Source organism: Gopherus flavomarginatus, chromosome 2 (genome assembly GCF_025201925.1).
Source record: "Gopherus flavomarginatus isolate rGopFla2 chromosome 2, rGopFla2.mat.asm, whole genome shotgun sequence".
Taxonomy (NCBI): Eukaryota; Metazoa; Chordata; order Testudines; family Testudinidae; genus Gopherus; species Gopherus flavomarginatus.
Window position 1 is genome coordinate 3,612,594 of NC_066618.1, and position 17,823 is coordinate 3,630,416.

At 41.0% G+C, this 17,823-nt stretch overlaps 1 protein-coding gene across 15 annotated transcripts in view; it reads left to right on the forward strand.

The window, feature by feature from the left end:
• The window catches only part of MAP4 (microtubule associated protein 4), a 276,034-nt gene that overhangs the window by 84,350 nt on the left and 173,861 nt on the right, over positions 1-17,823 (forward strand). For all 15 annotated transcript variants that reach the window (XM_050942398.1, XM_050942393.1, XM_050942392.1 and 12 more), the window contains one exon: positions 5,687-5,949. In XM_050942398.1, coding sequence (XP_050798355.1) covers positions 5,706-5,949 — 244 coding nt within the window. In that variant the 5' untranslated portion in view covers positions 5,687-5,705. The remainder of the gene's footprint in view (positions 1-5,686; positions 5,950-17,823) is intronic.

The following is a 17,823-nucleotide window of genomic DNA, read 5'->3' on the forward strand; positions in this document are numbered from 1 at the left end:
TGTTATCTGAACCAGTGATCAGCTAGGTCACTCCAATCCTTGACTCTCGGAGCCAGCCTTACCCTGCTCTGCTGTGAGAACCTCCACTCCTGGGCTGTTCACGCACAGCCTCTGGCATGTAAGCTGCTCCTTGGGTTGTGCAATCGAATGACACTAGCCAATATCTCCGGTCCCAGACACAACTCTAGGAACCTCCATCTTGCAGTGCCCAGTTATGTCTGCTGGATGCTGCAAGCTTATGAGTTTGTCAAGTTAACAAAGAAATTGATATGTATCAGGCTTGTTATCCCAAGGGGAACCTCTGACACACTTCAAACCAAATGCACTGCTTCAGGTAGAATAAACAAACAAATTTATTAACTATGAAGATGGATTTTAAGTGATTATAAGTCAAAACAAGTCAGATTTGGTCAAATGAAATAAGATCAGCTTAGAATGCGTTTTGTTTTTAACACTTTCATTGCCCTTACCAACTTAGAGTATGTCTACACTATGAAATTAGGTCAATTTAATAGTAGCTGATTTTTTAGAAATCAATTTGATACAGTCGATTGTGTGTGTCCCCATTAAGCACATTAAGTTGGCGGTGTGCATCCACAGTACTGAGGCTGGCATCGACTTTTGGAGCTTTGCACTGTGGTAGCTATCCCACAGTTCCCGCAGTCTCCGCCACCCGTTGGAATTCTGGGTTGAGCTCCCAATGCCTGATGGGGCAAAAACATTGTCACGGGTGGTTCTGGGTACATGTCGTCAGGCCCCCCTCCCTCCTTCCTTCTCTCCATGAAAGCAACAGCAAAAAATCGCTTCTCGCTTTTGTCCTGGGTTACCCATGCAGATGACATACCATGGCAAGCATGGAGCCTGCTCAGCTCACTGTCACTGTATGTCTCCTGGGTGCTGCTGGCAGACACGGTACTGCAGTGCTGCAGAGCAGCATCCCCTTGCCTTGCCCTGTGGATGGCAGATGGTGCAATATGACTGCTAGCCGTCGTCCCGTGGGTGCTCCTGGCCGAACTCGATTAGGTTGGTCGGGGGCACCTGGGCACACATCGGTCGATGGTGTCTGGACAAAAATGGAAATGACTCCAGGTCATACTCTTCTTTAAGTTTCGTCTAATGGAGATTCAGTCCTGCCTGGAATATCGTGCCAGCTGGAGGCTTCTGCCTCAGGCTGCCCTCCCAGTTGGCAGCACTGCATGGTCGCACCTACCCCTTGCTCCCGTGGCTCATGAAGCCTGGACAGTAGTAAGGAGAAATTCAACTATAGGCTGAGCAAGTGAATAATGGTGGTAGAATGTGCGTTTGGATGTTTAAAAGCTCGCTGGCTTAGTTTACTGACTCGGTTAGACCTCAGTGAAACCAGTATTCCCATCGTTATTACTGCTTGCTGTGTGCTCCACAATATCCGTGAGAGTAAGGGGAGACGTTTATGGCAGGGTGAGAGGTTGAGGCAAATCGCCTGGCTGCTGATTACATGCAGCCAGACACCAGGGCGGTGTTCTTTGTTTCTCCTTGATGAAAACCTGCCCTGTTGGTTCACTCTACTTCCCTGTAAGCCAACTGCCCTCCGCTCCCCCCTTTGATCTCCGCTTACAAATGCAATAAAGTCATTGTTTCAAATTCATGCATTCTTTATTAATTCATCGCACAAATGTAATAACTGCCAAGGTAGCCTGGGAGGGGTGGGGGAGGAGGGAAGCACATGGGTGGGGCAGTTGTAGGGGCACCCCCTAGAATGGCATGCAGCTCATCATAGAAGCGGCATGGCTGGGACTCTGACCTGGAGCGGCCGTTTGCCTCTCTGGTTCTTTGGTAGGCTTCATGCGGCACTGCTGTGGGTCCCTGTTATAACGTCTGTCCTTCATGCCCTTGGAGATGTTTTTTCAAAAAATCATCTTTTGAAACGGAGTTCGGATAGCATGGATTCGTCTCCCCATACAGCGATCAGATCCCATACCTCCTGTTCGGTCCATAATGGAGCTCTTTTGTGATTCTCGTACTCCATGGTCACCTGTGCTGATGAGATTCCTACGCTGGCAAAACAGAAAATGAAATTCAAAAGTTTGGGGGGCTTTTCCTGATCACCTGGCCAGTGCATCTGAGTTGAGAGTGCTGTCCAGAGCGGTCACAGTGGAGCACTCTGGGATAGCCCCCGGAGGCCAACACCATCAGATTGCATCCACACTACCCCAAATTCGGCCCAGCAGAGTCGATTTCAGTGCTAATCCCCTTGTTGGGGAGGAGTACAGAAATCAATTTTAAGAGCCTTTTAAGTCGACAAAAATGGCTTCATTGTGTGGACTGGTGCAGAGTTAAATCAATCTAGCGCTGCAAAATTCGATCTAAACTTGTAGTGTAGACCAGGGCTTAGATGCTTCTCACCACAGGCTGGCTGGTTGGTCTTCATCCAGGCTCTACCCTTTGATCAGCACTTCAGTTGCTTGGTGTGGTGTCTGTAGGTGTCAGAGTCAGGTGAGCATTATCTCATCGCAGTTCCAAACTGACCAAAGGAAGGGGGGTGACTCCCCTGAGCGTCTAACAGATTCTTTTATTGCTGCCTAGGCCAGCGTCCTTTGTTCCTGTGAGGCTGGGCTGGGTTTGTCCCATACCTGCCCTGATGAGATGTGAACTGCCTCTCTGCTCTCGGAGAGTTTTTGCCTGGGCTTATTTTAAGCCATGAGGATACATTTTCAGCCTCATAACTACATACATGAAATTATAACCTATAACATTACTATAACAATTACTATAATATCATTATAACAGCCATGCTCAGTGCATCATGAGCCTTCCAAAGACACCCAACATGACAAACTTTGCATTGGATACCACGCAATCATTTTATAAAGATGAACATGAGGGTGTAGAGTGTTCCCCCGCCAGGTACAGAGCATCACACCATTATCTTGCCAGAGATCAATATCTGGCTGACTGGTCTTTAGTTACCTCAGTCGTCATCCTCTTTATTCTTTTTAAATATTGCCACGACATTAGATTTCTTCCCATCTGCTGGAACTCTCCCAGTGTTCCAAGAGTTAAGAACCAACATTAATGGTCCAGCAAGCTCTTTGGCCAGCTCTCTTAAAACTCTAGGATGCAGGCTGTCTGGACCTGTTGATTTACAAGTGTCCAACTTTAGCAGCTGCTCTTTAATATCCTCCTCTTAGAAAGGAAAGTGTTTCATCAGCATGATGATATGTCCACATCTGATTTTTCCCAAACACAGAATAGAAATATTTATTAAAGTCTTGGCTTTTCTGCATTGTTGATAGTTCTACCATTTCCATCTAGGAGTAGACCGATATAATTGTTTAGTTTATTTGTAATATACTTTTAAACACTCCTTATGGTCCTTAACTCTGCTGCAGGGTATTGGACATTATAACTGCTTTCTGACTACAATTTTGCTTCTGTTACTTCAGTTTTGTGACATGGTTTTAGTAATGGCTATCCTATAAATTGCTACTTAAAGATTATAGTGTCAGAAAACCAGTGCTTCATGTCAGCCTTCAAATGATAAGATTTAAGTGTTTGTTTATAGCTCTAACTTTTCCTGAGACAGTGGCAGCTCACCTCAAGTGTCTGCAGAAGTAGAAATAAAGGAAGGTGGTGGCTGAAATTACATCACTCTCAGGCATTCTCTCTTGTTACCTATTAGGGCTGGGACCAATACCAGGGTAAATTTTTCATAAGTGACATAGTATGCTTAGGAGCTTAAGTTCCATTAGGTGCTTCTGAAAACTTGACCACAAATAGTTAAATGCCGTAAGCCTTTAAACATGGGACCTGGACCAAATCTTATTCCTCAATTTTTTTTCACTGTCCATTGTGACAGTAAGCAAGGGACTTGGAGCTAAAAGAAAACAAAAATCTGAAGTTGAAAGGCTTTCAGCTTTATAAACAATAGCTATTAAAGCTTTGTACACTTAAAAGATCACAGCTGCTCCTTGAACAGCCCAGTGCTGGAAAAGGGGTACTATTATATAAAGATGTATATTTTGGCTAAAATCTTCAAATTTCCAGTGCCTGCATGAACATAATTGGGTAAATAACATCTCTTGAAAACATGGGAATATACTGAAGTATCTGTAACACTGTACTGCACTGGCTGGAGTCAGGATTTCCCTGTGTCAGAGGCCATATACTCCTAACAGTTGACAGACTTTCTGCAGCTGAAGTAGTAGCGGCCTCTGCTTTGGTGCAGGAGGATCTGGGTTATGCTGTTGCCATAAAACTATGGTGAACAGCATAGTGACAATTCTTAAGTCCTATGTAGCCAAAGAGTTGTTACAATATTGACTGATATAAGTACCATTTTAATCAGCCATAATGGGTCTTGTCTATCAGAATGAATAATGACCTTATATTGCTTAGGCATATGAACTTTATAATAAATTTTATAATATGTTGAGTGAATGTGGTGGTTGAATGTCTGCCTTTGTTGTTACACTTATACTCATTTTTCCTTTTCCATTTTTTCCTTCCTCATTTTTGTCTTGTATATGCTTTTTAAAAAAAAACACAATAGCTTACTGGATTTTTTAAAAAGGGAGAACTAAATCTTTAAAAGAGCAGCTACTTTTTGCACAGATTATCCATGCTTCTAAATGTGGAGCAAAACTATCTGAAGCTAATCCGGATTCAGTACATAACAGTAAATGGTTAAAAAGTTGAAGTGAACTTAATTGGGTGTATTACGGGGTTTGAAATGTCCCCACTTAGATACTCCTGTGGTATATGTTTTTATTTCTGGCCATGCTTGAAGACATTCTTTGAATGGACAGGTCATATGAATGGGACTTCCAATACTTCTGTAGTACAGAACAGTCTAAAAATTAGTCTGGAAAAAACAGCATTTGAAGATACTGTTGAACAATAAAGCTCAACTTTTTTTCCCTTGCCTCTCATTGGTGCATTGCTCTTTAATCTGGTTTGAAATCCAGGAATCCACCCCCCAGAGAGATCTTTGCTGTGTACCCAAAGAGCTTCTCCAGTAATCGGGTGGGTTGATTAATATAGGTTGTCTGCTGACTCTCATAGAGAGCTACATTGAACTCTGATCTACATAAAGGGGAAAGGATTGAAATATGAATTATCTCATTGAGTCATTAAACTAGGAGGGTTGAGATTTTTAGCATTTAATTTATTAGCGCTTTACCTTCCAATGTAAACGTTGGGAAGGGGAAAGTTTACAGTCACTAGCCAGGTCTGCTGAGGACAGAAACATGGTGCAGAACCTCTGTGTGGAAGGGATGAAAAGCAACACTGAGATTTAAGGTATACACCAGAGATTATGTAAAACATAATCTCCATAGGGGAGGCTGGGTGGAGTCCTGCGCAAGGACTAGATTGCCTTGCGTCAGTTGTTTTTCTGCTGCTGAGGATACTGAATTAACTCTCGGCTCTGGAGGAGACACAAGAGAACAAAATGTAAGATTAGGCTAATTCTTAGTTGCTAGCCATCTAGTAGTTTTTGTTTTACGATCTGATTGCAAACACTATATGAAGTTTAATGTGGATCATACAGTAAAAACACTTGATTCAGGAGAACAGTGTTGTCTTTAATTTTGTTTTCTGGGCATCTGGGAATTACAACACTGTGAAGGCAGGTGAACACAGCTGCCAGCATCAATCTCCTAGTAGTATTAGATCTCTTACTAAAAATATGATTTTTCTCATTCTTCAGGTTATAGAGGTGCTGAAGCATGGCTGACTTCGATCACAATCTCAGTCTTGCGGATGCTCTGACAGAACCACCAGCAGAAATTGAGGAAGAAGTGAAAAGAGACTTCATTGCCACCCTGGAAGCAGAGAAATTTGATGATGTGGTTGGAGAAACAGTGGGTAAAACAGACTATATCCCCCTGTTGGATGATGATGATGATGATGCAAAGGCTGGGAGCCAGGAACCAAAAAGCAAACCCCACACAGATGGTGGTCAGGTAGAAAGTAAGTGTCTATAAGCATCAGACCAAATGATTGCACCGTACATAAATATTACAGTGAGCAGACAGTGGGTTCCATGGTGTTAGGCCTCTTAAAACTTTTTGTACACCATTTTAAACTAAGCAATATCTAATGATTACACTTTGGGACTGGGAGTGAAGCGGTCTGGATTCTAATCCTGACTCTGCCTCTGTCTTGGTGTTTGATCTTGGAAAAAATCACTTACCCTCTGCATTAATTTCCCAGCCTGTAAAATGGGGATACTTAACATTCCTAACTCCCAGGAACTGGTATTATGGAGTTTAATGTTTGTAAAGTGCTTTGACCTCCTCAGATGGAAGGTGCTACATGAGTATTAAATATTACTACATATGCTAAATATTTTCACCCCAAATCCCATAAATGTATAAGGGGGGGGAATATTATCCTTACTTTCTGTATGGAGAAACCGAGTCACAGAGGTTAAATCACTTGACAGTGCTGTCCATAATATCAGTGGTTAAATGAGGAATAGAATCCATGTTGTCTGACAGTCTTGTGTTCTAACCACTAGACTATACTGCCTTTCTAGCACTTCAAATTGTGCTTTGCATGCCTTTGGGTGAGGGGAGGAGAAGTTTAGCCTCTTGCTGCAGGAGCACGCTTCACTGCCTGTGTTTACAAACAGGTTTGGCATCATTCACTACTGACTTGGAAAATTTGCCAGCTCAAATGAATAGCGGACATAATCTGGTGATTATGGGGAGAAAAATATCTGCTTTTTCCAGATGGGTGGATGAATAGACTTTTTTCTGGCTGAGTTAGAGAAAGAGACTGGGATTCAGGAGCCTTGAATTCTGCTCCTTTACTTGGCCATTGACTCAGCACATACTTTTGGGCTAGTTCCTTAACTTCCCTGTGCCTGTTTCTGCAATTCTAAAATGGTGCTAAAACCCACCTATGTGAATCACTTGGTCATCCTCTCATGAAATGTGGTATGTCAATAAAAGCAAGGTACTCTCTGCCTCTAACGAGGTAACCTGCTCCTCATTGTGGAAGAGAGATTTACACTAATCTTGGTACTTATGAATGTGGGTAAAGGGGGTGTATATAAAAGGACTAAAATGGTCATCAGTCAGAACAAGGGATGGTCCTAGAGTCCCCGTCTGGTGTGGCTTTGGACTGCACGTAGGAATTTGATCCACATCATACATTATATTTTACATTATCTGAAAGCGTTAGGTACTTTACAATACAGAACTAAAAAACGTGCCTGCTCTGAAAAGCTTAGTCTAATATTAGATATGTTGTGATGAGTGGGGATAAACGAGGAGGGTGAAGAGTGGAATGAGGAAGGATGAAGGCTGTGGCAAAACATCATGTGAATCCTCAGACTAGTCATGTGCTCCTCTTAGTTTAATTAACAGATTTTTGTAATAGTAGATATTGACTTGTGCATTGTGGAAAAAATTGGGGGTGGGAAATAACTTTTTCACATTTAGCTTCAAAGATTTAATTTTGAAGAGTGTCAGAGGGGTAGCCGTGTTAGTCTGGATCTATAAAAAGCAACAGAGAGTCCTGTGGCACCTTATAGACTAACAGATGTGTTGGAGCATAAGCTTTTGTGGGTTTTGAAGAGGTTTTTCTGATGGAATCTTGTGAAGAATTGGATGTTCAAATTCCCTTGGAGTAACTGGCAATGGAAATCATAAGCATTGTAGAGTCCCTATTTTGATGTTGTTTTGATCTCTCCAAAGTAATTGGAGAGCCTGATTACTGTGGGTGCATAAACTAAAGCTTTTTTCGCTTTTTGTCGCATTGTACATGCTTGGCTGTTAAGGTTTGTCAACCTCTGCAATCTCAAATGGTGTCAGTTTACTACAAGCCGTTCTTGGCTCTTGAGCCCATTATGTGCTACTTTTTTTTTTCTTGAAGAAGGTGTTGGGAGATCAACTTGCTTGTGAAAAAGACTGTGGTTTCTCATCAAAGCCACATGTTATGACTGTTCAACAAATCTCGATTTTAAAAAATGCTTTTGACAATATATAAGGTAGGGTTGAATATGTGCTGCCTGCCACTGAGTAAATCCTGTAGAATAAATCAGACTTAAACACTGTGTGGCACTATGAAGTGGCCTATCTTGTAGAGAAGCATAAGGCTCTGTTTTAATGTTTGATTATAATATGAAGCTTTTGAGCACAGAAATTGCTACATAACATTCAGCAAGAGTTTCACATTCAAAGCTCCAGAATATGACTCCAAAACTGCTTTATTCTTTCATGAGGGAGGAAACTAACTTTAATGGATCAGACTTTTTCAGCTCTCACTTGTTAATTTATTCGTGCTGGAATGTGTTTCCACAGCAGGATCTTTGCTGCTAAGATTGACTTTCCTCAGTCAGAAACGAGTTTAGTCATATTTCATGTCAGGATCCAGCTATTCCATCTCTGCTAAAGTTGTGGGTTTTTTTTAAATCCATGAGCCAGATTAGATGAGCTTAACAAACAGCATGGACTTGTGTGAACCATATGAATGCTGAGGGGTGGGTAAGGGAAGAGAAGGGGTAATGAGAATAGCAGTATAGTCAGTTGGGAATTTGTCTCAGTGAGACTAAATGTTAATTTTAAAAACCCCTCAAGTGGTGCTTTCCCCATTGGGATATCAATTCCTAGGAAGTTTTAGACTATACCTAGCAAGCGGCTGGATATAATTTGGCAAATTCCAGGTAATCCTCTTACTATGTTGTAGTCTTTACATAATGCTGGAGGATTGCTTTGGGTGTGTATAAAGCCTTCTGTATGTTTTGCAGCTAGGGTGACCAGATAGCAAGTGTGAATAATCAGGACGGGGGTAGGGGGTAATAGGCCTCTCTATAAGAAAAAGCCCCAAATGTTGGGACTGACCCTGTAAAATTGGGACATCTGGTCACCCTATTTGCAGCTGGCTGCTGTGTCTACCTGTTTAATCTCAATCTTTTGGCTTAAAATTCAGGCTTTTGGAGGAACTCTCAAATCTTCAGGACTTTCAGTGGTGATGTAGCCCTAAAGGCTGTAGCAGTGAAAATGACATTGAATTGAAGTCTAGATAGTTTTTTAAGCCCTGCATTGTTCTGATTCATCTAAAGTGAATTAATATATATTATCTTATTTGGAAAATATTTAAATCCTATTTTTTCAAATGATCGGCTTTGGGTGGGTGTGGGTGTTAGCTGAGAAGTAAATGTCAAGCTTTAATACCCAACTGCAGACAGGTATGCTGTCAGCTACTTGCTTCCAAGTATACGGTGCTGCTTCAAAACTTGATACTATTGCTACTTTCAGAAGTGGGGGAAGAAAGCTATGCTCTGTTTTACTCCTTTGAGTGTGTATACATGGCAAAAATCATATCCCTTCCTCCATCCCAATCGCCAGCTTGTCTGTTGTCCTAGATTCAAGTCCTCAGATGGCCACCAGAGGGCTTGATAGTACTAGACTATGGTAGAGTGGACACAAATTGCTGCATATCAGAGCAGACGTCCCCTCCCCCATAAGGAAACAAAGCACGTATCTGGAACCTGCAAGCTTGAGATCAAACCACAAAATTTCCATTTCTTTTCCTTCTATCTTTTTTTCCACAGTAGCAATAGGTGCCTTCATTGAGGAAGGCTGCAGGCTTCCTGTAAGTTTGTACTATGCTTTTGCAAAGGACAGCAAATGTTCCTTAAGTGCATCCTAAAAGCTACATATTTAATTGATCTGAGAATTTCCTTAGTCTCAAAATGGGAATCAGAAAAAATCAGTCAGTCAATGGATGTAGACATCTGGATTATATCTATACTGGTAATATTCTCCATATATACATAATTTTTTTTCTAGAGGGCTGGTAAAACCTCTAGCATTGGTAAGAATTGTTACATTTAATTATTGCAGACAATGAAGTATCCCACAGGATTGAAATGAAAAGCTTTTTATCTGTTTCGGTATTCCAGGCAGCAGTTCTTATGTTGCTGTCAGGAACTTGGCAATCAAATTAAATACAGTTGAAAGTACTGCAGGTGATAGCTTGATTCTTTAAATGTTCCTATCCTGATTTTTTCCTTTGTACTTTTCATAGTATATATTTCGGTTAATAAAGAAGCATCCAAAACTTTGGCTAAAGGGGGTGTATTGGCAACTTGACAAGAGGTTGAGGGCAGCACTTAATTGGCATGTAGGATGGCAGATTTTAGCTGCCCCTCTGCGTAAGCAGAGCTACAGAAACTGCAGATGTAGCATGCAGTGCTTATGTCTTGATCCAGACATGTGGCCTGCTGTTGGTGATCTCTGTGCTGCGTATTAAAGGTGAAGATTGTTGCAGACTATTCTGTAGAACTCCGCAGGTCCTATGTTATATCCACAGCTAAAAAATGTGCTTTTTCTTAGGCGAGAGAAGAAAAAGTGCCTTCAACGTTGTCTTAGAAATCTAGACATGATACTCCAGTTTCTGTAGCACGTTGTAAAATGAAGGCAGTAGAGGGCTTATTTCCGACTTGGAGAAGTTAATATAAACGTTGCTACAGTGCACAAAGCAAAACAAGGAAGTTCTAGCACAATTTTTATATTGGCTAGCATCACATAGTTGTTTTAAATGTCACTAGTAGAGCACAATGTGAGACACCCTAAATAGTCTTTTATATTTGATCTGGTTGTGACTGTTTCCTTAGTAGTTAGAGAGACAAGGTGGGTGAGGTAATACTTTTAGTGGACCAGCTTCTGATATTACCCACCTGATGTGGTCAGAGGAGCTATCCAAGAGTCATAGAATCATAGGAGTGGAAGTGACCCTTGAGAGGTCATCTAGTTCAGTCCCCTGCACTCATAGCAGGACTAAGTATTATCTAGAAACTGCCTTAGCAGCAACATTTTAAATGAATTTGAGGGGGCAAGATTGTAGCAGTTAAGACCATGGGATTGACAGTGTAGGTTAAAGCCAATCATAGGGGACACTAATTCTCTGAGGTTTAGGATCCAATTAAATGTATTGCAGAAAATACATTTTTAAAAATTATACTTTTCGTGATTCAGCTTTTGATAAACCATAGCAATTCAGTGATGTCTAAGTTGGAGTACTCTATTATTAAAACTTGACTACATTCATTTTGCTGTGAAAATTCACAGGTGCAAGGCATATGATCATGTATCATCTAAATGTTTGGCACTTTTATTGCTATTGTCATATGACCAAGGGCAGAAATTCACATGCATATTTGCATATACCTGATGCTATCAACACTGCACCTATACTTGTTTTTTTGTTAAAGTCATGTGATAGCAATTTTCTTTAAGCCCTGGATCCCGGAGGCATGTGATTGAGTGTCTTGGTTTTCATTTAAAATAAAAAAGAAGTTAGTCCTCCTGGTTGCAGATAAAAACTTGAAAACAGGATGCAAATGTATCCAAAAAACTCTCATCAGAAAGCAAATAAAAAGCCTCAAATTAATAATTTTCTTTAATCTCATGATCTTTTAAACCAATTTAATAATTTTGGGGGGGCCTAATTCGCGTGTGTGTGTGTGTGTATGTATGTGTGTGTGTATATATATATATGTATGTATAAAATACACACATATATACACGTGTATATATATATGTGTGTGTGTGTATATATATATATATATATATGTTTTTAATTGAGGATGTCTGTACTGGAAATGCACAAGTAAAGGTAGCCTCTATTTAGTTTTAAGTCAGCTGTTCTGCCGTGGAATCCAGCTAAGTGACTATGCACAAGTCTTTTTATGTACATGTTTGGGTTGTATTATTCTCATTTGTGCTTTTCTGTCATGGTTTCTATTCGTTGTCTGGCATGTCCAACCAATCTGCACATCTAATTATGTTAAGAGTAATAAAATATATTAATGGGCCTCTCTTCAATAGGCTTATCTGAAAGACTTTTTCTTTCCACCCTTTTTCACCCAAGTAAACTGCTTGTGTGATGGTGAATCAAAATGTGTTCAAAACAGTGTGGCTGTGCTTACATATGTACCATGCCAAGCCATTAATGTGGAGATCGTTTAATATGTTGGCCCTGTCCATTGTGCTTGAGATTCTGTTTTAGTGAATGCTTTCTTAAATTTGTTTACATAAAGGCAATCCTTTGATCCACTGGCCAGATGCAAGTAGTATCTTGTGGTTCTGACAAAGATTATGGAATTTGGATGTATTGATGTGTTTGATTCTTAAATAGTTCAGATTATGATGGTAGTGGGGTTGGGCCTAAAAAAGATTATTGGGAATTTGTATACTGCACTTCATATAGCTGAAACAGTAGAACATATTCAGCTCCAAGGCCTTTTTACCAAAACACACCTGGTAATAACAGTACGTTTGTACCCCCGTGACTAAGGACCCTTGTATTTCATATAACTCACCTAGAGAATCCATTTCAAAGAGCTAGTGCTTTACAGGAAGTCAGTCTTGCTACTTTTACTTTGTAAGAGAGTGCAGCAAGGCAAGGGCATGCCTGATTTTGGGAGGCTCAAAAGAGCAGAACTCTTCTTGAATCTGTTCTTGTTTAGATGTTGTCTGCCCAGCAAATAGTGCTTTACCACACAATAAAAGCTTTTAATGTAGTAATCTTTTGATGATACCCTCCCAGCTCTGGCCAGATTTGGCAAGCTGTTTGATTCATAGATATATGAATGCAGGAACAACACAGGAATGCAGGGGCAAGATTAGAAAGGCAAAGGCACAAAATGAGCTCAAACTAGCTATGGGAATAAAGGGAAACAAGAAGACTTTTTATCAATAGATTAGAAGCAAGAGGAAGACCAAGGACAGGGTAGGCCCACTGCTCAGTGAGGAGGGAGAAACAGTAACAGGAAACTTGGAAATGGCAGAGATGCTTAATGACTTCTTTGTGTCGGTCTTCACTGAGAAGTCTGAAGGAATGTCTAACATAGTGAATGCTTATGGGAAGGGGGTAGGTTTAGAAGATAAAACAAAAAAAAAGCAAGTTAAAAATCACTTAGAAAAGTTAGATGCCTGCAAGTCACCAGGGCCTGATGAAATGCATCCTAGAACTCAAGGAGTTAATAAAGGAGGTATCTGAGCCTCTAGCTATTATCTTTGGAAAGTCATGGGAGACGGGAGAGATTCCAGAAGACTGGAAGGGGGCAAATATAGTGCCCATCTATAAAAAGGGAAATAAAAACAACCCAGGAAACTACAGACCAGTTAGTTTAACTTCTGTTCCAGGGAAGATAATGGAGCAAGTAATTAAGGAAATCATCTGCAAACACTCGGAAGGTGGTAAGGTGATAGGGAATAGCCAGCATGGATTTGTAAAGAACAAATCGTGTCAAACCAATCTGATAGATTTCTTTGATAGGATAACGAGTCTTGTGGATAAGGGAGAAGCGGTGGATGTGATATACCTAGACTTTAGTAAGGCATTTGATACGGTCTCGCATGATATCCTTATTGATAAACTAGGCAAATACAATTTAGATGGGGCTACTATAAGGTGGGTACATAACTGGCTGGATAACCGTACTCGGAGAGTAGTTATTAATGGCTCCCAATCCTGCTAGAAAGGTATAACAAATGGGGTTCCGCAGGGGTCTGTTTTGGGACCGGCTCTGTTCAATATCTTCATCAACAACTTAGATGTTGGCATAGAAAGTACGCTTATTAAGTTTGCAGACTATACCAAACTGGGAGGGATTGCAACTGCTTTGGAGGACAGGGTCAAAATTCAAAATGATCTGGACAAATTGGAGAAATGATCTGAGATAAACCAGATGAAGTTCAATAAAGACAAATGCAAAGTGCTCCACTTAGGAAGGAACAATCAGTTTCACACATACAGAATGGGAAGAGACTATCTAGGAAGGAGTATGGCAGAAAGAGATCTAGGGGTCATAGTGGACCACAAGCTAAATATGAGTCAACAGTGTGATGCTGTTGCAAAAAAAGCAAACGTGATTCTGGGATGCATTAACAGGTGCGTTGTAAACAAGACACGAGAAGTCATTCTTCCGCTCTACTCTGCACTGGTTAGGCCTCAACTGGAGTATTGTGTCCAGTTCTGGGCACCGCATTTCAAGAAAGATGTGGAGAAATTGGAGAGGGTCCAGAGAAGAGCAACAAGAATGATTAAAGGTCTTGAGAACATGACCTACGAAGAAAGGCTGAAAGTATTGGGTTTATTTAGTTTGGAAAAAAGAAGACTGAGAGGGGACATGATAGCAGTTTTCAGGTATCTAAAAGGGTGTCATCAGGAGGAGGGAGAACACTTGTTCACCTTAACCTCTAATGATAGAACAAGAAGCAGTGGGCTTAAACTGCAGCAAGGGAGATTTAGGTTGGACATTAGGAAAAAGTTCCTAACTGTCAGGGTAGTTAAACACTGGAATAAATTGCCTAGGGAGATTGTGGAATCTCCATCTCTGGAGATATTTAAGAGTAGGTTAGATAAATGTCTATCAGGGATGGTCTAGACAGTATTTGGTCCTGCCATGAGGGCAGAGGGACTGGACTCGATGACATCTAGAGGTCCCTTCCAGTCCTAGAGTCTATGAATTTCTTCACTTGCATCTGGGCTCCACATGCAGAGGTTTCTTCCCCATCTGAATTAACTGGATACAGAATCTTTGTGTAAAGCTGTTTTTAAAGGGATATGCCTAACATGAAATCTAGTCATCTTAAAATGTTAGTTAAAAGCTTTCTTTGTGTACTACAGCTTGTTCCTTAGTGCCTCTGCTGCCACTTGTAGTTTTACAATTTCATTTTTCTATTTTTAGAACACTGCAATAGCAAAAAGTGTAGAAAACTGACACCGTTTCAGCAGGTGATCTCAGCGATGCTTATTGTTCTGAACACTAGGGCAGTGAAACGATTATGGCTTTCTAGTCCCACTCACTTGACTGGCCTATTATTTTCTGAATTGCTGATGCAAGGTTAGGCTTTGAGGAGGAAGATTTTGCCTAAAGTTTGAATGGGTGAAAAGGAAGGACTCTGCTTGGGTAACTTGAAGCTATTGCCAGGGGCGGCTCCAGGCACCAGCATGCCGAGCGCGTGCCTGGGGCGGCAAGCCACGGGGGGTGCTCTGCCGGTCGCCGTGAGGGCGGCAGGCAGGCTGCCTTCAGTGGCATGCCTCCGGAGAGTCCACTGGTCCCACGGCTTCGGCGGACCTCCCGCAGGCATGCCGCTGAATCTGTGGGACCGGGGACCTTCTGCAGGTGCGGTACTTGGGGCAGCAAAATACCTAGAGCCGCCCCTGGCTGTTGCAAAGGAAGGTAGGAATATGCCCTGTTTTGATCATGTTGAGTGCTGCATGCTATGCAAGCTATTGCCACTTAACATGGATATCACTTAAAGATAGCTATGTTAGTGATACTATTTTGTCAGCAAGCGCAGGTGAGTCAGAATTATCATTGAGGTACAGTGCAGCTGTTCGAGTCTCTACCCGTTGCAGGATTAGATAGAAAGTCTGACTCTAGTTTTTAACTCTTAATTTACAAAACACTCATTAATGAATGGTGTCTTAACTTTTTCTCCCTCGAAAGTCTTGGTCTTCATTTAAAATAAAAATGTTATTCCCCCTGGTTGCAGATAAAAATTGGTGCCCCGGTGCATAACATAAAGCTAACAACAGGAGAGGTTGAGGTTCTGTGTTACAAGCGGCATGTTCTTTACCATTAACTAGAAAAAAATAATTCTTGCTGCTCTGTATGATTCCTGCAGTTGCTTGTCTTTACTATGCTTTTTACAACTGAAAACTAGAGGATCAGTTCCTGGAAGTTGAGCAGCAGCTTTTGGAAGAAAAGATAAGGTATTCCAATATTTCCTTTATTGCACAGGGTTTGTTGCCAGGAGGATACAGTATTGTCATTGTACTAAATGGCCTTATAATGTCTGCTTGAAGTGGTGGTCTGAAGATGTTCAATAATGCTGGCAACCTGGCTCAGAATATTAATTCCAACAGAATCCAGCTGTTAAATCACTGTGTATTTTGGAGAATGACAGGCTTTCTTCACACTTTCTGGAGCAGTATGCAGAAGTGGATATAGTTACTTGACACCAAGCACTTCTGTGTTGGTGGGATTGTGAGATCAGTATTGAATTGTATAAACATATTTGGATGGCTAGAGAACTCCTTGGGTAATAGAGCAATATATGCATTTTCTAGTAATTAGAGTACAAAGGGTACTAATGCTTTTATATTGCTTCTCATCCATAGATGTCAAATTCTTTTTCAAAGATGGCTAAGCCGCACTTTTCCCATGTTACAGTTGGGGAAACTGAGCCACATGGGAGTTTGTGTCTTTCTCAAAGTCACATAGAAAGTGAGTGGTCAGTTTGGGTTAAACACAGATCTCCTGATTCCCAGTCCTCTGACCTAGACACTGGATCTCGCAGTAATCAACTGCCTTTTGAGTTTTAGGCAGGGTATAAATCCTAGTACTCTCAAGGAAATTCTTTTAAGCAAGCTTGGAGCAGGAAAGACTCTGATCTTTAAACCGTGAATATCATTAAACAAGTTTGAAGGCTGAACATTTTTCATTATACTGCCTTTAAGCTCCCCTACTTGCAGGACTGATTTTATTTTAATGAAAACAGCTTTTTGGTGTTCACTTAAGTAATTAAAGTAGTTTTGTTTTGTTAAATACTGACAAAGGGTGACATTTTAGGAGATGAGTGTTGGGTTTTAGCAATGTGCCTCCTGTTGACTTTTGTGGGAGTTATCCAGCTAAAATCCAGCTAAGTGCTCATGTAATAGACAAATATAAGTAAAGGTGCACGTATATCTTGAATGCATATACTTTGTAATGTGTCTCAATTGAAATCTTCTTAGGTAAATATCCTGAGCCATATTTATTGATTTCAGCTTTGACTAACTGCAACAAGAATGTCAGTTTCCATCATTATTCTAGGATTAGTCCATAACTGTAAGATGTTAGTTTCATGTCAGATGGGGAGACAAAAGAGTGTCTCTCCTTAGCCTTGTCTTTGTCACGCAGGGTAATAGTTCTGAACCCACCCTAAACCTCCCAACTTTTTCCTTTAATAAAGGTGAGTTGGACATGGTTAAGAAATGGAGCCACTTAGATTCTGTCCCAAAAGCATTTTGGAAGCTCCAGAAATTATAAGGCTAAGATAATAGTGGTTTGTCCAAAAGGGTAGAGGTAACAATTTCAAGTACTGGGACTCAGTATGTCAGTCTCCTTGGGGCTCAGATATTCTGTGGAAGGAAAATGGATGTCACCCTCAAAAGGGCACTCAAGATGAGCAAAAGCACTTATTATCTCAGTTATTTGTTACATTTGTATTGAGACCTCTTGTAAAATGGTCTCTCTCTCCTGAACTTGCTTCAGAAAGTCAGATGCAAGCTTCTCTTCCTGGAACAGATTATGCTCAGGTTTTTTGTGTAATACAGCCTTTGATGTAATGACAGTATCCGTATGCAACATAGCAATGAGTAGTATGGCAAGGAAGGCCTATCTTTGTTAGATGAATACAATTTCAAAGGCACGCTTTATTGAATATCCTTTAAGGGAAATCTGCTATAGCTTTGCCATTTGGAAGCCACTTTAGTCCAAGGTTCATCCCCAAGATGATTTGGATAATTGCAATTGTAGTGTGAGTTGTTGCAGAAGACCCTGGTTATAATTCTGTGGGTCACTTTCATGGGACTAAGCAACTGACTGTGTGCCTTGAATACGCCACTCTCTTAGGAGGTATTGATGCTACTGGTGAGTGGTTAATTGGGCTCTTCTAACTCAATGAGATGTATGACTTGTTCCCCCTACCCTGATACAAAGGAGGTGGGAGCGGCAGTCAGAGAGAAGATCTAGGGTGTGGATTGAGCAGTACTGAGAAAAAAACATCTTGGGGGAAAGTTTTGAGGTGAACTTTATATAGGTTAGGAGTAACGCCT